The 22,143-nt window shown below is 42.4% G+C and overlaps 2 protein-coding genes across 3 annotated transcripts in view; one reads left to right on the top strand and one right to left on the bottom strand.

Annotated features, from left to right (window-relative positions):
• Window positions 1–22,143, bottom strand: part of DOCK1 (dedicator of cytokinesis 1) — a 278,470-nt gene that overhangs the window by 147,597 nt on the left and 108,730 nt on the right. The gene's annotated exons all lie outside the window — the stretch shown is intronic.
• The window catches only part of INSYN2A (inhibitory synaptic factor 2A), a 41,771-nt gene that overhangs the window by 5,159 nt on the left and 14,469 nt on the right, over window positions 1–22,143 (top strand). The window contains exon 2 of the mRNA XM_059476563.1: window positions 6,627–7,779. Within this exon, the coding sequence (XP_059332546.1) occupies window positions 6,632–7,779 (1,148 nt within the window). The 5' untranslated portion in view covers window positions 6,627–6,631. The remainder of the gene's footprint in view (window positions 1–6,626; window positions 7,780–22,143) is intronic.

Raw genomic sequence — 22,143 nt, forward strand, 5'->3', positions numbered from 1 at the left:
CTTGGAGGAAGCTTTGCAGCTTTAGGGACTGCAATTCCCCTCAGCAACTGAAGCTTTTTGTTCTACTAGAACTCTTTTTGGGGTAACTAATGGGAATTTTTGTACAGTGCTCTAGCACGAGTCAGACTGATCTGTGCAATTTCCCCAACACCAGCACACTCAGATCCACCTGTACATGGGTAATTCAGAATTCCAGCAGAACCAGAACCTGCCTGAAACCAGAAACTTCAGGAATGTGCTCCTCAAGGTGACAAATGACACAGCTCTTGGTGGTGACTGCTGCCAGCAGTGGAGTGCAGAAACCCATCTTGACAGATCCCCAATTAATATCCTGCTAATGATGTCAGGTTTTAGACCTAAATTACCCAGCTGAGCTGTTCAACAACACTTCACACCCTCCCAAGCTTGTCTGCCTGGAACCCTGATCCAAGCAGAAGAGCTGACAAGGCTCTGATGCCTGACAGGCACTGACCCCAGAATGTCACTGTCATCATCTCCCATCTGTAGGATCCCCTGCATTCCCAAGGGAATGCTCTGATCTGCAGAGCAAAATGAAGGATGCAGGATCAAAGCCTGGAGCTGGGACCTGCTTACCTGCTTTATCGTCTTCACCCAGTGCTTGAAAATCTCTGATGAACAAAACCAGCTGCAGTTCCTGGAGGTCTCACAGTCTGATCATCCCTGAGAGTGCCAAGGCCAGGCAGGAGAGGGCTTGGAGAAGCCTGGGACAGTGGAAGGTGTCCCTGCCCATGGCTGGGGTGGAATGGGATGATCTTTAAGGTCTTTTCCAACCCAAACCATTCCATGATTCTGTGTTCTCAGCATTCAGCTCCCTCAGTGCAGAGCTCTGACAGTTTTACAACTCTGTTGGTCAAAGCTAAAGAGCAGCACTGCTTTTTCCCTGTCATTTCCCTGCTTTTTTTTTCCCCTTAAACACCCAGAAAACCTTCTGATGTCAACTAAGAACAATTAAACTTAGTATTCAACAGTAATGCCAATAAGGAACTGCCTTAAACCCTTGTTTTTAACAACCTGCCCTTTAAATTATTTACCAGAAAGTCCCATAAAAATGAAAAACCTTCCAGTGCAAGTCCTGTGGCTTTTGCACTCCTGCAAGGCAGGACCGTGTGAGCAGAACTATTAGGGATTTTCCTAGCAACCCCTCCTCAGCAGCATCCTGCTCTTCTTCCTGCCCCTGGAGCAGGGACAAAGCCTTGCCCAGATTTTCATGAAAAAACAAAATAATGCTAAAGAAACCTTCCCTGCTGTCGTCCTGAGAGCCAGAGCTGCAGAGCACGGGGAGAGAAATCAGCATCACTCTCTTCACAGTGACATTATCTTTTCCAGTCCACTAAATCCCAGCAAATGTTTGAGATCAGAACACTCTGAATTCACAGGGACTATCTTGTTACACTGTGTTTGTTCCACTGGGAACTTAATAGTTATTAACTCACCCCATAAGTCTACACTGGTTTTAGTGCAAGTGCAAATCTCCTGTTAATGGTGCTATTCCTTGCAAAATTCTGTTATGAGGAAAAGAACCCTTATTTTCCAGAATTTTATCACATTGAATGGATTCCTTTTAATTTTATGCACAGAACAATATAGGAAGCAACAAAACCTAAGTATTATTAAAATTTGTGTTCCAAAAGCATAGTAGAGATGTCAGAATTAAAGAAAATTGCCTCTACCAGCTTCATTCAGGGAAACTGGCTTGGTTTGTAAGGAAAATTTTAAGTAGTTTATCCTCCAATAGATTCCTGTTTTATCTAAAAGTCTCCAGGCTTATTAAATCGTACATTTTATTTGTTGCCACTTAGTTCTGAAGCTGAAGCTCACAAGAGCATTTAAAGGCATTTATTGGCTATCTCAGCCATAAGCTATGACTTTATACATCATTCTCACAGAGCCTGCCAATGGATGGGAGGGGGAAAAGACAAATCCAACGCCACAGGATCCTGATAATTCCAAAGGAAGACTTCCAAGGCACTTGGAAATGCAGCAGTAAGGATGACTTGGGTATTGAGCAATAAATAAGCAAGTTCAAGAGAGACAAAAATCAAGTTCAGTGCCGCAGGGTTTCAAAACAGAGTTAAAAAAAATACTGGTTTGACATTTAGCAGCACTGCTAAGTCTGTTATTCTACATGAACGATTCTGTGATGAAATAAAGACAGGCTGGGCTACCCCAGCAGCTTTCCTAACAATCCTCTCATCAGTATTTTTTATCCTCTAAAAACTGGGAATACCTGCAATCCTCAGATTTATCTGGAAGTCAGAATGTCTCCTCAGTCATTTTGTATTAAAACCCTGCAAAATTTCCTAACACAGGCAAAGTTTCGGCAAATAACTTCTGTAATTAAAAACTGCCTAAGATAATGCATATTTTTCAATGCTTTTATCATGACAGTCTTTTTTACTGGACATTACTTTTATAATGATACTAAATAATTTTTAAGTTTCTAACATAACACTGTCAGATAATTAACAATGAGATTCCTTTGAAAATAATATAAATACTCATTAAATAAAGTCAAAATGTATGGGACATTTAAAATTAACATTAGGTTTCTATTCTGGCTTTGTTTCTACGAAGTAAATCTGAGTTTCTTTCTGCTCTTTATTTTTAACAGTATAATTGGATAAACATTTCATGGATACACTTATGACTTATAGACATCAAATAGTTTCTGAAAAGTAAGTGGTTTAAGGTGGTATTTAGGCATATATAATTTTATCTGAAGTAGTGGGGATTTCTGAGGAGAATGTCCAGCCTGGAACTTTCCAGAAGCCTAAAGATGCTGCAGATCACTTCCCACTTTCTGTGCAAAAAGCCAATTAATTGCAATTCCCTGCATTATTTTAAGCCAAGCCATCCATCCACAAAATCCTGTGTGCTCTTAACACGTGCACAGATGTTTCCAGCTGCACCTCCAAAGCCTCCCCTTGCTCTGGAAACCCAAGGACTGAAATCTGTGCCTTTCGTCTGCATTTGGAACCTGCAAAGTTTAAGCCCACTCTGCGTTTTAACACATCCTGAATCTGCTTCTGTGTCATAAAACTGACAGAGATAAAATGGAAATTGCAAGGTGAGTTCCAAATCTCCTCTCCCCTCATTAACCAATCAGCCTGGAAATTCCACACTGTAATTCTGCTCCCAGAGCAGTGACTCTGCAGAGTTTGGGATGCAGAGTGAAGGTCCTGCAAAGATTTGTGCCATCCAACTGGTTTCCATAATTACCCTAAGATTTTATACCCACTCAAAGCTTCCCTGTGCAGCATTATTATTATTATTATTATTATTACTATTACTATTACTATTATTACTATTATTTAGTTTATTTCCATATTCAGACATAGAAAGATGCTGCTTAAAGGTAATCAGCCACAAATTTATAAAAAAATCAAGGCTAAAAACTGAAAAACTAAGCTTGCGATTACTTAAATATTTAGTTTAGCAAACCAGCTCTTTGTTTGGAGTAAGTACAGATAAAAAGTTGAAGTCTATTATGTGCATGTCATTGGCATCTGCAAATAAAATTCAAATTCAAAGGCTTTATTACCCCCCTGACAACACAAGCCATAAACTGAGGAACTCCAGCTCAGTAGTTTCTTCAAGTACCCAAAAACCCTGCAGAGATGATGCTGTGGCAGTGCCTAAATAAGGCAAAATAGGAGGCAACACTTTGTCCAAACCAAAAATGAAACCTAACAGGAAATATTTTATCAACTCTTCCCTGTGAAGTGTTTAACTCACAATTGACTCTTTCCTCAACTGTTCTTTTATCAGCTGAGCACAGAGAGCTCCCCTCAGAGACACCAGGATCTGAGCAAGGCTTCAAAAAAAAAATCGACTTCTTTTGGTTGTTGTCATTCCTAATCACAGATATCTCTAAAATTATTACTCCCAGCTACTGGTGGGAATAAAAACCTCTGGATATCAGCTAAATCAATCAGGCCTGTGCAGTTGGGAAAGGGAGACAAGCAATTTGGTGAAGAATCAATTTATTGGCTATTAATGACATGCTCAAAATTAACTGCAGAATGAAGTTCCCCATTTATGTACTCTGGGGGAGATCTCCAGATTCCTGGTTTCAGGTGGGTTTGGAATCCATGAACTCCATGGGAAGTCATCCCAAACAAACCCAGCCCCCAAAAATGATGGGATTCAAGTGGGAGGTAAAATAATCTGAAAATTGAGACAGATCACAGACACTAATGAAATATCAAGCCAATACTTGAAAACAAATTGCATGTTAATGGATCCTGCTGTCAAATAAGCAAGTGTCCAAAAACTCACTTTGACAACTCCAAGGAATCCTAAGAGATGGTGACTTTCAGAGCTAACAACCAATTTTTGTAGCCTTTTTGGGTAAAAACAGACACAGTTACCGAATAGTTCAGATCTTTGTGAATGCAGGATTTCATTTCTGCCACAATTTCTTGGGAGCTCAGAAACTCCCACTGGCAGATTTGGAACTAATGGCTGTTGTGCTCTTGCATTTAGGGTTTTTTGGTCAACTCATTCATTTACCAGACTGTTGTGGAAATTTGCTTCAAGGAATTCTGACGTGCAGTTTTGGGGTTCAACAGCAGTTTTTACAATAGACTTTAAGCTAAAGGACCAGGTTTGTATCTTAGCCAGCACTTTCTTCACTAAAACAGAAAACTCCTGAAATTCAAATGTAGTGGATTTATTCCCCTCAAAATCTGTCCCTCATGAGTTAAGGGCACAGGGATAACTGATCTTGCCCCCTACTCTGCTTTTATCTTCAGACCCCCCCTTAGAATTTCCATTTTATTCTCTCTTTTCCCCCAAAACAGGGACTTGGTCACCTTGGTATCAGATCCTAGGCTTGTATGTATAAAATAACCAGTTGGAAACTGGGATCTGGCAATCTCAGATTCCATTATTTGAGTGGTTTTGTCCTGAATTTTCTCTTCTTTTTGCTTCTTCTACAGACTTTGCACTACATCAGTCACAGAAAAACTTCTTCCCCTTCTCCAACGACTGCTGCTCCCTCACCACTCCCTGAGCATCACAAGTCAGACAGAAAAAGGCAAACTAGGGGGATTCTGGAATATTTCAGTTCCCTCTTCACAAATTTCCAGGGCCAGGGAATTAAAACATGAAAAAAACATTAAGTAATGACACGTTTTCATGAGATTTTTGACCCAGAAGTCCAACCTTGGACTCTGTGCCATGCACATCTGTGTGTGTCTACAGGGGAGTGTTACTTTCACTTTTAAACCTCATAAACATGCAGTTTTCCACTGAAAATTATTTCCCCATTAAGCTTCCTTACTTTAAATATAGACTAGTCAAGGATTCATTCCCTTGTGCCCTTGAGTGGGCTTTCTACAACAAATGCTATTATGGCACTTAACTCTTCAAGAGTTTCACATATTTTATTAAATAGACAAAGGAATTTTAATTAAAAACATATTTCAAGTACACCTGAAAGTCCCTTTACTTGTTTTACATTATACTCCCGAGTCCCTCTGAGGGTTTCAGCAGGAGATATATGCAGAATGTTTGGATTAAGTGGGAATTTGGTAATTCAGCAAGTCTCAGGGAGAAATTTGCACAACAGGAAAGTAAAAATTACAACTTCAAATGAGGTGTAAAAATGAAATCTTAATTATGCAGCTACTCCAGATCTCCTATGATCTGTACAACCACTGGGGTTTGGGGTTTTTTTGGGTAAATGCTGTATTAAGCAGTTGGCACCTTCTCCTCCTTGAGGAGGAGCTTGTATTTCAATGGCAGATAAGTAATTTCTGTGATTCATCACAGGTTTGGAGGTTTTTAGAGCTTTAGGATTTTTTGGGACAAGCAGCTGTATCATAAAGGCACATTACTGCTTCTAGGAAAGGATGAGTTGTTTTGCATTTGAAGCAAAACCTTAATTGATGCACTGCTGACTTCCTCCAAAACTTCACTAATTCACAAATTCTACACTCCCAGCACTACCAACAAGTTGCTAATAATAATTAATCTGTATTTAGTTTTAGCCATGTGGAAATTTTTTTATAAAAATCCAAATAGTGACACCTCTAACAACCAACTAAATCCTTGCAAAGAATGCTGAATGCATTACACAGCAGAAACATGTTTGGTAAGCAAGCACACTCCAAAAATAATGCCAGCTGGACACTTCTTGCTACTAAACATTTGCATTAAAGGAGAATTAAGGGTGGGCAGAACTCTCAGCTTTTCTTCACTTGGACAAAGACACTTAGTTGTCAATTTCCCTGTAGTTTTTACTATCAGGTAAATTCAGAGGAAATTAATATTCCTGAGGGAAATTGCTTCCTGGGAAGGCCTGACATGACAGCCACTCTCCTATCCTGGGAAAATAGTTGTAGAATAACTTCTGACACCAGGAAACCTCCTCTCTGAGGAGCAGGTATTCACAACAGATTGAGATAAAACATGATTAAGATACAAATCTCTAGACAATCACCACCAAGGGCTGCGACTCGACAGAATCGAGCGCATCGGTCGCGAGTCACATCCATTTCAGTGGGATCACAGGAACGTGGCTTAAATATTGCAGAAACCTCAGGGGGGAAAGTAACATTTCTGTTGTAACATGAGGCTTTTTGCACTGTTTTTGGCTGCAGGCATCATGGTGAGTAAGGAGCCCAGCAAATGCTTACTCACCGCCTCGGACAGCGACGTCGAGCCCGCGGCTTCCCTGGCGCTGGAGATGAAATACGCGCTGGATCCCAACCGGCAGATCAAGAAACGGAACAAAGCCCTCCAGGTGAGGTTTAAGGATATCTGCGAGGCCCAGAACGAGCAGAGGGACAAGCAGCTCTCCACCTCCTCCACACAGGACCCCGACAAGAAGGAGGCCAAGGCCATCTCCTACAAGACGGCCTACCGCAAGTACATGACGGTGCCCGCCCGCAGGTCCATCCCCAACGTCACCAAGAGCACAGGAGTCCAGACTTCCCCTGATCTCAAAAAGTGCTACCAGACCTTCCCTCTGGACCGGAAAAAAGGGAATATTCTGAAAAGCGCCGCGACCGTGGACACGTTACCGAGCGAGAACAACGGGTTCCTGATCGAGGTGAAGGACAGGGAGGGCCGGGGCGCAGGCGAGGCCGCGGCCTGGGGCAGGAAGGCCGGCAGCCTGCAGACGGCCGAGTTCATCTCCCACATCTCCGAGCGCGCCGCGCACGACAACGGCGCCGAGGCCTGGAAAAGCAGCAGTTTGCACAGTTCTCCCAAAGAGCCTCCTCGACCCAACTTGGCCGAGCCCGGCGAGGAGGAGCCGGCACGGCCCTCCAGCCGGGGCAGAGCGGCGGCGGCGCGGCTGGGGAGCGACGAGGCCGCCCAGCCCCTCCACGGGAGGGTCTTCAAGACTGAGGTGGCCACGGTTTACCTGCCGGCCTCGCAGCCCGACCTGCCCGGCCTGGGCGACTGGGGGCCGTGCCCCGAGGAGGACGACAAGAGGACGGTGCAGCTGAACGGGGTGCAGCCCCCGGCCGGAGATGCCCGAGCGTGCGCGGCGCGGGCGCGGTGCCCGGCCCCCGAATGTAGTGACCAGAGCCTGCAGGTCAACGTGGCGTCCGTGGAGGAGAGCCAGCCCTGCCGGACGGCCGTGGCCGTGAGCCAGGAATGCCAACAAATCGTGCCTCACACCGAAGTTGTGGACTTGAAAGCGCAGCTTCAGATGATGGAGAACCTGATCAGCTCTAGTCAGGAGACCATCAAAGTGTTGTTGGGTGTTATACAGGAGCTAGAGAAGGGAGAAGCTCACAGGGAAGGGTGAGTAGAAGCTTTTTTTAATGAATATGAGCTGACTGAAATGTCTTTTCCACCTTGAGTTTGCTGATGCCAACGCGTCCCTGCCACCACGCACGTGGCGCTCCTCACACGGAGTTTTGCTGCCTTAGGAGAAACCTGCCAGCAGTATTCAGATTGCTATCTGCCAGTCCCAGGGTGTAATTAAGTAATTATTTAACGAAGGGCCCATAATACATCTTCCTGTGCGTTTTCTAAGGAGCACAGAACAAGCCGCTCTCCAAACAGGATTAGCGAGGATGTTTTCACATCAGCAACTTGCATTAGCCATAATTCCTCACATGGCATGAAAAGCAGCAGCAAAACCTTAATTCTGTAAGAGCCTTACCTTTTTAAGATTAAGGGATATTATTACAACTCCCAGTGTAATTCCCTTAATGGCATATGAATCTCATCTGGTTTCCTTTCACCTGAATTTTTCATGGTATTTTTATCAGAAAGAAATGAAATGAAAACTTTGAATATCAAAGTCTTTTTCATAACTTTCACACAGCCCTAAACATGACAAACCCAAGAAAAAAGAAACAGAATTGCATTTAACCCTAGCCTTCATTATTTAAATTAACCCATAAGGCATTACAAGTGCTGAACTGTAACTCAGTACAACCTTTAGTGTTTACCTGGACAGTTCAACCCATCTTTTATCACCTTAACCAATATTTTGCAGACTGACTCACCTTAGTTCCCTCATCTTTATTCAGTGAACATACCTGAAAAATGTATGTGTGCTGTTTTTGTGTTTTGAAATACTTCTGTAGTTAAATCATAATTTGCCAGAAGAGATCAGGGCTTTAAAATTAAAATACCAGCAGCTCATTCTACAAAAGCAGCACCTGCTTTTGTTCAAGTCAGAAAGGTACATCTTTAATTTAAATTTCTTTAGGAATGTAGGAATCATGTGAATCCTTAAACTCAACATGTCTGGCATTAAAAAGTCATCTTAGCTGGATCCTGCTGCCAACAAGGCCATTGTGCTGTTAGTTTATTTTACAGCTGGTTATATTATTATTTATATCCTTATCAATTATCAATATCAAGGACCTTATCAAGTCCTGGATAATCAGACTGGGACGTTTCTTGGCCTACCTGAAAGCCACACAGGTTTCAATGATCTTAAAGATCTTCTCCAACCAAAACAATTCTATAATTCAATTTTTTTGTTAAATTATTATTCAAAAAATAACTTCCCTGATCTTCTTAGCTTAGAGAAACTGCAGGAGCTTTGGCAAGAAGTGCCAAGCTACTTTTCAAATCACAAAATACAGAAAACTATTTCCTCGTCATAACTCATCACCCGCTCGTCGAGAACCCTGAGTGCACAAACACCCACATCAGAGCCACCTGCCATAAATACTCTGCTTCCTCCACATAACTACATATCCAGATTGTATCCCTTCCCAAAGACAGTACAGCCACAGGTGCAACAAACATAATAAAAACAGACTTTTTATTGCCCTGACAGAGCAGAGCTGTTAATGCAGCCAACGTTAGGAGTGCATCCCTGCCCTTGGCACAGGGATCTTGGCCAAACTATCCAGGATTGTCTTCAGATAATTTCTCTGCAGCTGTCAGGTGAAATTATCCATAAATCCCAGTTTAGAATATCTTACAGTCTCTTAGGCTCTGTACTGGAGTTTCCAAGGCTCCATCTGACCAGGAAGAGCCTATTTAACAGCGCTGCTTTACACCTGGAGCCACCTCCGGCTGCTCCGACACATCCCAGACCTGCTGGGCACAGAGGGTGTCAGGATGGGCAGGGAAGGAGAAGGAGGGAGATGCACACTCGCACATTTTCATATCCCTGCATTCCAGAGCCTTCTGATTTTGTGGCTGTGGACGATTTGGAAGGAGACTGCACAGCTTTGTGCTCGGGACCTTCCGCAGCGATGCCTCTCTCCAGAGCTGGGAGAACACTCTGTTCTCCTGCAAACACCAACACATCATTAACACACAGCCTGTCTTTATCCCCAGCTCCCTCAAATTACACAACTCCTGCAATAATAGGCTGCCCCATCCTTTTATTAGAATAATTCCTGCCAATTGCTGCATTCATCCTACACCATCTTTGCTACAGATCCTGTGTAAACTATTACATATCTCCTTAGTGCCAGCATGTTGAGCTTTTTTCCTGTTGCAACCAGGTTTTAGGTCAGTTTAGATGAAGAAATTAAAGCAGTTCTGCTGTTTATTGCAGCATCTTCCATCTGCTAGAACAGCAAGAGATGTTTTGTACTTATGGAACTCACCTGCTTTTCTGATGTAAATTAAATTCCTTACAATAACACACTACAAGAAACAAATACAAATAACACGCTGCTGGGAAAGGAAAAAAATATGAATGAAAAAAAAACCACCAAAAGCAAAAAACAAACCCCCAACTAAATTTCTTAATCAGATTTTTCTGCCTTTAAGGAAAGCAGTGTTCTTTAAGTGCTGTTGCAGTGCCATGGGACTGGTGCTCAGTGGATTCATTTTCACTAATATGCTGTAGGTCCTGAACTGCTATTACTGCAATTCATCACGAAATGAGTCGATGCCAGCAGAACTGTAGCAGCATCTCTGAAGGCAGCAGTCTCATCCTTTGGGTGCCTATCATCTATATGTGCTTTTGAAAATGTCAGTGCTCCATCATCTGCAATTAGCAACAACAGCCAGCACTCAACTCTGCTCCAAGGGAAGGGGAAAGCCACTGGAGCAGGAGGAGAAACACAAAAACTGTGATCCCCTCCCAGTTTCAAAGGACATTATTAAAATTCTGTGTAATGTGCATCGTTATTTACTAAATCCTTGGCAAAATGGCTGTTCTACCTCTCTGTGTGGAAGCTTCTACAAAAAAAAGCAAATTACATCCCAGCAAACATTGCTGGATGCCTTAAGTCAGGCATGAAGCAAGTGCAGAGCTGCAGCTTCAATTAAGAGTCCCAGCTCAGAGTTAAAAAAAACCATTGAATATTACATGATGCAGGGTGCAGTTTTAAAACACAAACCCAGCCTTATGCTCCAGTTTCATTCTGATAAATCATCAGTGATCTCACTTTACAGAGATATTTGTCTGTGTTCAGAGGGAGAATTTAGGAAGCCAAATGTGTGGAACATCACTAAGGCTGACAGGACTGCAAGCACAATGCAAGTTAATCATTCTAAAACCTGGCTAACAAAGATCTGTGAAACACAGAACAGAAGATGAGCACATAATCAGAATTACTTTGCTGCTGGAGAACAGCAGTGACCTGCCCTTTAAATCCTTCCTGTGGAAGGAACAGTAATCTGGGCCCTCCTCATTATACAACAAATCAGCAATTTTAATAAACAAAGTGCTCAATTTGCCACACAAAAACAAGTCACAGTATTTTGACTCTGCCAGGCCAAATGCTACACACCAGACAAGAGTTAAATGAACCTGTTTCAGAGCTAATTTGCATTCCTCTATTAGTCAGCATCGGTTCAGGAATTTAAAGAGCTCTCAACAAACTCCTTCGAAGACGTTGTCATGGATGGAATTTAAATGTCATTGCATGTTTTTCAATGACTAAGGGAGTTTTGTGCCTCACATTCTCATTTCTGAGCAGAAAATAAGCCCATATTGTGTGTCTGGATGGAGGTTTGCGCCCAAGGGAAGGGGAGAGCAGGGAGCATCCTCACCCAGCACTGCCTGAGCTGCACGGCCAGCACTGCTCCTCAAGGTCACCCACACTGATCCTCCTGCTCAGCAGAGATGGCAAATCCAAGTCAGGGAGCCAAAGCAATTATTGCCTGGCTTGTTTGCTCTGCTCCCAGCCCTGCTCTTCAGAGCAGACCGAGGAGACAGAGCAAATCAAGGCAGGAACAACCTCCATCCCCTCACCTTCCAAACCTGGAGATCTTATTTCACAGTGGGGAAAAGGAAGCTTAAAAGAGTTCACAAGAGCAGAGCCTCTGGAAGCGCAGCCTTTGGGAGTAATGTGTGAGCTGCAGGAATGGCAGCACAGGGCTTGGGTTGGGATTTCCCCCCTCTGTGGCTTTGTTTTGCCTCTTTTTCAATTACAGCCCTGGCAAAGGGAACGCTTAACAGGATCATTTCTAAGAGAAAACCTGGAAATGGAGGGAAACAACAGATAAGCTTAACTACAAAAGACAGCTCACTAGAAATAAATACATGAAAAGCAGAAAGAATAGAGCAAATTGCATCTGGGATGCACAAATTGTGTCATATTCTGAGTGACTGCAGGTTTTGGGACACTGTAAGAACAGCTTGGGAAGAGGACTGTGATGAGAGCCTTTATTTCCTGCTGTGACCTTTTTACATCCATCCATTCTGCCTGGAATCATCTCTGAAATGGTCACACTCATTTCATTATCCCCAAAACCACCTCCTCAATTCTTCCCTCTTTTCTCTCTCTGGAGCTGCGGCAATTTTTTGTATTTTTTATTTTTTGTATTTTTGCCGTCATTTACAGCTCATTCCCACACACTTAAGAAACTGTAACAATCCACCTTCCTGAGGCAGAGCCAGGGAATCTCTCTGGATGCACCTTCCTTAGCCAAGAAAAAGGAGTAATTTTGCACAAATCAGAGTTTTGTGGACCTTGTGATCCTTGGGCCAGTGATGGTTCAGTGCTGCTCACTCAACCCAAAGCAGAAGCAGCACAAAGACACCAAAAGTCCATTTACCTGCCCTCAACATAAGAAATTTGATTTTCCAAGCTATGAACCAGCCCTTTCCTGCTCCCCCAAGCACAGCTGGAGCAGAGCAGGCCCACACTGACCTCAGCACTGGAACTATCCTAAAATCCTAAAACCCCATGGAGGTCATTCCAGTACCTGCTGCCACTCCATGGGATCCCCTTGACCCCTCTTATCTAAAATTCTCTTATGTAAAAAAATCACAAACCAACCAACCAATGAAAGCTGATGATATAAGAGTGATCACTGAAATATCCACTATCACTGAAGGTAAAAAATCCAGCATCAACTAAGGTTTAACCTCAAATACCTTTTTTCTTTAACCTCAAATTCTATTTTTTAACCTCAAATTATGAGGGTTTTTAACATCAAATTCCATTCTTTTTAACCTAAAATTCCATTTCTTTTTAACCTCAAATTCCTTTTTTTAACCTCAAATTCCATTTCTTTTTAACATCAAATTCCATTTTTTAAACATCAAATTTAACCTCAAATTCCATTTTTTTAACCTCAAATTCCAATTTTTTTAACTTCACACTCCAATTTCTTTTAACCCCAAATTCCATTTTTTTAAACCTCAAATTCCACTCATTTTTCTAACCTCAAATTCCTCTTTTTAAACCTTAAATTTCCTTTTTTTTTAACCTCACATTCCAATTTTTTCTGAATTAGGTCCTTAACACCTGTCTGGAGTCGGATGTCCAAAGTAGTACCAGGAGTATCTCAGAGCACAGCATTTCACAGGCCTTCAAACCAGGATGAGATTTATATTTTTGATGGGATTTTTCATTAGAGTTGGACACATTTGTTCTGGGGCTGATAATCCAAGTTTCAGATCAGATTGGCAGAGTGGATAAAAAGGGCAAAGTCTCCCAGTTCCAGACATCCTGGAACATTAATGTGTAATAATTCAGAGTTCCTGGGTACTATAACATTGCAGAGAGAGAGCTCTTCAATAACCCTGCTGTCAGAGCCACTTTCTATCAATCCTTGTGAGGAATTCAGTGGTGGGAGGCTTTCATCAAGGAAAAGAGGGCAAAAAAAGGGAAAAGTGAACACTAAACAACAACCAGAAGGTGGAATAAACATTAAAAAAAGGAATAATCTTTTTAGCAAAGTTACTTGGTATTAATGTTCTGTCTTCTCCCCCCAAAATGCCACTAGGAATGTTCTGAATCTCAGAAAATAGAACTTATTTTGCTAATATAGTCCAGCTTTTTATCTGCATATACTGTATGGGCAGAATTTAATGGAAACGTATTTGAACTACTGAGAAAAATAATTTGATTTCTATCTGGTTGCTATTCACTGGACTTTAAAACCAAGAAGAAATGTCATTCCCCACCACACCTCCCTGTTCCAGCCCAGGATCAGCAGCTTCAAAGTGAAATTAAGGTTCAGGACTTCTCCAGCAGATTGGCTGCAGGGACACAAAGGCCAATAAAAGCAAATCCCCACAATTCAAATCTGGAAAAAACTGATGGAGCCTATTAATGAAAGACTAAAAAAAAGTGTAAGCAAACAATATTATTGCTAAATATATCCATAGGAATTAATATGGATCAGAAGCTTCCCAACATCACCAAGCTGCCCAAGTCACACACCTGCAAGGAGAGTTTCTCTGCTAAATCAATCTGGTTTTTTTAAAAAAGATCATGACTGAAGGTAAGGAATTATGAAGTTTGCAAATTAGAATAATCCTTTAATAACTGTAGTTTGGCTGTTGGCAGTATCAGAATGCAGAGCCACGAGTCTGTAAAAATGGGACCAAAATGAGCTGTAGAGTGTTAAAATTCTCACTGCTGTTCCTTCACCAGGAGATGAAACAACTGATTTCTAATTGACACCTCCTTCTGAGCCCGTGCTTGCACAAAGGTACAATTATCTCTTATCCTGACTGAGGAAAAATGGCAAAAAAAGAGCAAAAAGACTTGTCTGAAGATGGGGGTGGTTTGTTTTTAAACTGCAGAGCCTCCAGCTACTCCGGGTTCCAGATATGGGACAGGCTTAAAAAAGCTTCTGTGCAGCACATTTAGGAAAGTGAAGGTGAAGAACTGGGAGATGATGGAGGCCTGAGCTGGATTCAGGTACCAGGGGCTTGGAATGAGATGATCTTTAAGGTTCCTCCCAGCCCACACATGCTGGAATCTGTGGCCTGAGGAAAATCAAAGTGAGGACTTCACAGGCATGGATGTGTCCATCCTCCCTGACCCACCTCTGTCACTGCTCTCACTCACACCTGAACAAAACTGAGGTGTCCACACTGTCCCACAGCTCTTATAGCTTTTGCTCTGAGCTTTGCCAAACAGAGGAATTTTGAAGCTGGATGAATAATTCCCTGCCATGGAACCATTTTTACCACATTAAACAGCAGTTAGTAAAACACTCCAGTGAAACTGGGCCAGTTCTGAGCTTTTTGTGATGCTCTGTTGTGATGGTTTTTGCATGTCATGGATGGATCAGTGCTCCAGGTCAACCAGGAAGGAAACCTGTCATTCCAAGGAAAGCTGAAATTCTGCTTCTGTGTTTGGACCTCTTTTCCTAATAGGGTGATGATGGGTGATGATCTCTATCCTGCATGAACCAACCAGAAGAGGTCAGACACAACTCTGTGGGGGAACATTGGTTTGGTTTTTTTCTCCTCAATTGCAGTGTCAGAGAATCCCAGAATGGTTTGGGTTGGAAAGAACCTTCAAGACCATCCCAATTCCACCCCTGCCATGGGCAGGGACACCTTCCATTATGCCCTCCAAGCCCTGTCCAGCCTGGCCTTGGGCACTTCCAGGGATCCAGGGCAGCCAAAGCTTCTCTGGGCAGGGCCTCCCAGAGAACAATTCCTTCCCATCCCAAGGAACAATTTCCTATTCCATGTCCATCACCTTTTCTCATTTTAAAACCACAGCTTCAGTGTGTGCTTCAGTAACTCCTCAGGAAGTCAGCAGAGGTATTCTGGCATTAAGAAGGAAGTTTACCCTCTGGAATGTTTGAACCTGGATTCAGTTAGGTCATTTCTTTGATAAATCAGAGATTTGTTTACTTTATTGTAATCCACACAAGCTCCAAAGAAATTCCAGGGATGGACCAGGAACTATGGACAAAACTCAAGCAACTGCCACACTCCAGTGCTCCTCAAATTCCCATTATCCAAGGAAATGAGAAAACACAAAGTACTGGGACCTGCTCAGGCTGCAACAGGCAGAGTTCAGCACTTCCATGATCCTTCCTGCTGGTTTTTGGTTCATCTCCATACATCTTCCCATCCTTCTTGCAAGTACAGAATCCCAGAACCATTTAGGTGGGAAAAGACCTCCAGGACCATCAAGTCCCACCTATGCCTGATCCCCACCTTGTCCCCAGCCCAGAGCCCTGAGTGCCACATCCAGCCCTTCCTGGAACACCAAGCACTGGCTCCACACAAACACCAGGAGCAGTGGCCAGAAATTCTCCTCCCTCTTTTAATTCTCTGCTGCTGCACAACGTTTGGAATTTTAAACAAGCCTGGCTGATGCAGTTATTATTTGAAGCCAGTGTAGGCTTAGAGATATAATGCACAAAGGGTATTTGAGCTTGCACTGAAATCTTAATCACAGCAAAATGATGAAATAATAGCACAGATTTTGATTTCTCCCATCTTCCCTCCTTTATAGGAACAATTCCTGGGAGCAGCCTCAGTTCAGAAGTCCAAGCCAAGCAGAATCCCAGGTGCTGTGTTTCAGCAGTAGGAACTCAGCTCAGGGTGGGAGCAGCAAGAGCTGTGAGGGCACAAGGATTTCCACCATCTACCACATCACCCCAGCTGCTCCCAAAAGTCACACACACAAAATTAAATATAAACTCCCAAGGATTTGGGTGTGTAAGAGCAGTGGGAAGTGGGAAGAGGAACACTTGAAGCTGCAGGAAAGGATGGGTGGGTGCAGCAGATCTGATGATGAGCTGCTGGCTCAGGAGGCTCCAGGCAACAAACCCAAATCCAGGTAAAAACCCCAAATCCAGTCTTGAATCCTCCCTCAGGGGGAAACCACAATGGGGAGAGATTTGTGATGAAGGGGGAAGGGACAGAGCTCATCTCAGCCTCACTGCTGGAATGTGCTCCCTGATAACCTGGAAATGCCTGGCCTAAGAATTACCCACCAGCAGTGCAGCTGCTGCTCCACCAGAGCAAGTTCCCTGAGTGGTTATTAACACCAAAAGCTGACATTTTAATTATCCTCCTGGTTTTTCTGATGAGACAACAAAGGCACAAATATTCAGGAAAAATGTTTGACCTTGCACACACCTAATTCCTGTAAGATTTTGTGATTTCACTTGAAATACATTTTAATTCTCTTTGTCCTCACTGTGTTTTTTATAAAAAACTCAGTCCTATTAAAATATATAGTTATTAAAAAAAAAAAACAACACTCCCTGACTAAGCTGAGTATAATAGAAAATGTATTTACAGGGTGAAAGCTCTTGAATTGCTGTCGTGGGAGTCGTGCCGTACACCCACAGCGCAAATACCTCAAAAAGCAAATTAGTCATCTGCTTCCAACTGTCAGGATGCAGCAAAAGACAAACCACTGTCTTGGAACGAGCCTGAAAAATCTCACCACTGACTTTCTCTTCATGGCAAAGAATTTTTTTCAGCAGCCAGATCAGAAATATCAACCTTGAAATAAGAAGAGAGAGAAGAGTGTTCAGAGAGAAGGGTGGATGGGGTTTGGACAGCCTGGGATTGTGGAAGTTGTCCCTGTCCAGGGCTGGGGGTGCAATGGGATGAGCTTTGGAGAGAGGAAATCCGTTTTCAGTAAGGTTTAGGCAATCCTTAGTTAGAAAGGATTAACTAAACCACCCAGCAGCACAAAGCTGGGATCACTTAGACCTGTGTGATCTCCAAGTGGGAAAACAAAACAGAGGGAAAGAGGAAAAACAGACTCAACAAAACCACGGAAAACAGAAAAAATAGTTAGGAGGGAAAATAAAATTAACCCAAGCACACCAGACCCTGAAACACACAGAGCAAATCCATGTTTGCATCCAGAAGAGCCTCGAGGTAATTCCTGGAAGCACAACATCCATCCTGATTTTAACCCTCTCTAAATGCAAACTGCTAATTGGTAATTACCAACTTCAGGAAAACAGCAGCAAAAAGGTTAAAATTTTTCTACTTTGAAAGTGATTTTTCAAAACATCCTTACAGGAGCCAAAGGCTGGCCCAAGGTGGTTTAGACCTGGTTTGGGAGCAGAATCTGAAGTTCTTAAAGGAACTAGAGACTTTCATCCACTAAAAACCTGATTTTGCTGATATACAAATACATTTGTATGAGTTTCCCATTGAACTGAAGTGGTAAATCTTTCCTAGGGCAGAATAAACCTCTAGGGCTAAGCAGGATTTATTTTAACCTAAAATAAGATGCAGAAGATATACAAGAGATTTTTCTGCATTTTACATGGCTGAAAAATGACTTACTCAAGTCATAAGGACAACTAAAGCTCTCGTGACAAAGTGAAGTAATTTTATTTTGCCAAAAGGCAGATTATGTTTGTAGCAATAATTCCAATTTTCTCTTGAAGCACAGTTACTGGAATTATCAGTTCTGTAATACTTTAAAGCAAGAAACAAAGATTTTGAGAAGTTCTCCACCCAACTGTTGATGCTTTAAAAAGCATTTTTCTGTAAAGATGGGCAACCTTAGGCCAGGTGGGATGGAGCTTAAATCAACCTGGTCTAGGGAAGGTGTTCCCATGGCAGGAGGTGGAACTGGGTGGGTTTTAAGATCCTTTCCAAGCCAAACCACTCTGGGATTCTGGGATCAGTAGGTTTAACCAGCTGTGTAATGAGTTGTCTCAGCAGCTCTAGGAAATAATAAAACAACTCCAATTAATACAAAGACTTGAGGAGAAGCAGGGCCTGCACTTCCTCTGAGCAAGGCCAGAACTGTCACATCAAACACCCTTCAAAGGCCCACTGCCTGCCTAAGATCATTTGTTTCACTATATTTAAATAACAAACATCAACCAAAAAAAATTCTTGACGTTTGTTCATCCTCCTTGCTGGTAATAATCCATCAGAAGTGTGAGGAACACCCAGATCATGCTGCTCTGTACCCATCACAGCCACTTCTGGAAAATCCTGCCATTAGGGGACTCCAGATCTAATAGATCAATCCTTCTAAATCATTGTTAGGAGTTTTTTCTTTGTATTTAATTTTTATTTTTTTTAATTGCCCATTAAAAAAAAAATCAGCATACACAGATCTAAGCTTCCCTCTCCCAGCTCAATGGAGTCTCTCTAATTTATACAAGCAAAAAAATATACAAATGCAAAGATTTTGATGTTGAAGTTGGTATTTTTTAAAAAAAAAGCCTCCAGCAGGTGCACAAATTGTGTGTTTCACAGGGATTTAGAGAGTGTAATCCCCTTAGGCTGCTCTGAAAATTGCAGCCTATTCTTAGTTCCTGCCAGCCCATGTCAGCAAAATGGCTGTTCTTCATTATGATATTTTAATGCTTGGGAGTGTTAATTGAGGTTAAGCTCAGGTTGTACCCAGAATGCTAAAAAAAAATTAACCTGACAGGAAATGAAAGTCTCCTGAAAATAATATGGAAAAATGTGTAAAAAACTGGAGATGAGATCTCCTTTCCAAGGGGAGATGCAGGCAGAGAAACTGAGCTCACCTACATCCATGCTTGCTCCAGAACCTTCGAGGCCAGGTTGGACAGGGCTTGGAGGACCCTGGGACAGTGAGAGGTGTCCCTGCCCATGGAATTTTGTGGGATTTAAGGTCCCTTCCAACCCAAACCAGTCTGGGGTTCTGGGATTCCATGGCGTGCCCAAGCTCTGCACATCCAGATGGAAACAGAAAATACAGGATCTAAGGTTAAAAGGATGAAGCTCTGGAGCAACGGCTCCTCCTCAGTGGACATCAGAACAATCTCATCCAAAACAGGCTGAAACTCCAGGAATAACCCTGGGAGCCCCACCAGGCCAAACCCAACTTCCATTTCTCCAAAAAGGCGACAGATTTTCTGTAGGAAACTCTGCCTTGTCAAAGACTTGACATTTGAAAGAATTTATTTTTACCAGAAATAACAACTGGTTTACTGATGAAGGACAAAGTTTTGGTCTCTCACCTACATGGGAATAGTTTCTAAATTATTTTTAGGAGGAAGGAAAAAAAGCAGCTTACTCAAACACTGCATGGCACAAGGAAAGCATCATCACCCAGAACTCTGCTCTCCTTCTCCTGGTATCCAGATTGTGCTCTCAAATCATTCCTAGGAGCCAAAACTGATGGAAACTCTGTTTTTCAGGAAGCCTGCACTGAAAATCAATCTCACTGCCTAAAATCTGCATGGCAATGCTGTGCCAGTAGTGAAACCCTTGCTGGAGTGAAGAGATGAATTCCATGCAAGTGTTTGTGTAGATAATTATGTGAAAACAAGAAAGTGAAAGTCCAAAGCCCTGAGGTATCAACAACAAAATTCTTTCATGAGGAGTTTAATTTTTATAGAAATAATTGAATTTACACTGTTCTAACACTCACATAATTCAGTCCTGGCTAAAGAGCTCTGAAACTGCCAGATGGAAATCAAACACTGGGACACCATGGAGTGTTCTTGGGGCTTTCAGGGAATTCTAACAGGATCACTCAAAGAAGGAAATAATAGAAAATATGCAAAAATCATCTCTGAAAAGCTAAAAGTACTCAGTAAGGAAAAACTGCTTTAAGGAAATTTAATCAAGAATTAAATCCAACTAGAAAACGAATATATCACTATAAGCAGTGAAGACTGAGAATTGCAAAGATGCTACAACCAAGCACAGCTGAATGTGGCAGTTGAGAGATCAGGATTTCAAACTCATCATCCAAAAATCATCTCATTTTTAAATAATTACATTCAAGGATGTAAGTATTCATTTTCATCAGCTTAACAAGTCAGCCTTATACCAGCAAATACGCTTTTAGGTATGTGGAAATCTAGAATTATTATGCATTTAAAGACCATCAAATCACAGAATGATTTGGGTTGGGAAAACCTTAAAGATCATCGAGTTCCAGCTGCTTGCAGGGCTACAGAGATGGATGAAAATGTCCCAACTGAAAAACAACTTTAAACAATAAAACCAAACCAAGCTGGCACCAGCACAGGGTGTTTATGGCTTTACCCATAAAGAGCAGAGCCACATCCCTCTGAAGGCAGCTATTGACTCTCTTTATGTCCTCAGTAAATAAAGGCCTTCCCCAACTCATCTCTAGGTTTTAAATGTTGTATCTTTAGTTAGAGCTTTTAGGAGCTGATCAATAGCTTGGAAAAAAAAACATTTTACAAGTCTCGGGTTCATAGTAGGGACAATTTGAATGTCAGCTTCTGAAAGGTCTGAAGAGAGGAAATGAAAATCAGGATTTGCTTCTCTTAGAGAGGATAAGAGCAAATATAAACCAGGAATAGGGTTTTCCCATAAGGAAGAGCACAGCAAATGGACATTTTGCTTTGTGTGAATTCCTCTGCACATCTGAAGGCGGGTGGGTTTGATGCCATTTTGGTTTTTGCATTTTTTTTTTCCTTTTCTATTTCCTCTGTATTCTCTGCATATATATTTGGAGTTCTGTAACCTATTATATTAATGGCCAGTGTTCCCAATAACTTTCCATTACTTTTCCCTAAACATAAACCAGCAAAAACTGCAGCACTCCAAGCCCTGAGAAATACAAGACCCCTATCCTAGGCTGGTTCTCCCTGACTACCAAGGCTGAGAACAACTCTTCAAGATACATTTCATGGACAAAGTACAGCTTAGTGCCAAACTCCAGAAAAGGGACTTGACCCAGAGAAAATTGTACCATCACCTGTCCTCCTAATTACATTCATCAATTACGTTAATTTCCTGAAACTTATAAAAATCTACTCACCACTGGGAGGGGAAGACTTTTGCAGGCATCTTTCCATAACTGTCCCTGAAAGCCTTCAATAAAAATCCACTTTTATATTACATTCTACCCTAAATTTATCTCAAATTTCATTTTCTGGGTTGGGAAAATGACAACAGGTTAAGATGGGATATTGGGAATTAGGAATTGTTCCCTGGGAGGGTGGGGAGGATCTGGGATGGGATTCCCAGAGCAGCTGTGGCTGCCCCTGGATCCCTGGCAGTGCCCAAGGCCAGGCTGGACATTGGGGCTGGAGCACCTGGGACAGTGGGAGGTGTCCCTGCCATGGCAGGGGTGGCACTGGATGGGATTTAAGTTCCATTCCCACCCAAATCATTCCATGGTTCCATGACGTGGCTTTTGTGCGATGTTAAAAATCAGCAGTGTTGGTAATTGGAGCACATACCTCTGATTGAAAAGCACTTTTGAGGCCAAAATAACAACCACCAGCTAGAACAGCAAGAACTCCACTTTCTATTTTGCTTTAAGAAGGAATAAAAATCTTAAAAGAAGCAGATTCACCCTCTCATGAACTTGTGTTGGTGCCACCACAGCGCCAGGAGCTGCACCCAGAGCCTGTGGCTGTGCCACCACCCCAGCCACTGCTAATCCTTAAAATCATACAGAAAAGTGACACAGGCCCAGCTGATCATTTCCTGAGCTCACAAACAGCCTGCAGCACCTCAGAAATGCTGATTCTCCATCCTGGGCACAGGCACATCAAACACTTGGTGCAGAATTTCCCACTAACACT

This window comes from Ammospiza nelsoni, chromosome 8 (assembly GCF_027579445.1).
Source record: "Ammospiza nelsoni isolate bAmmNel1 chromosome 8, bAmmNel1.pri, whole genome shotgun sequence".
NCBI classification, from domain to species: Eukaryota; Metazoa; Chordata; class Aves; order Passeriformes; family Passerellidae; genus Ammospiza; species Ammospiza nelsoni.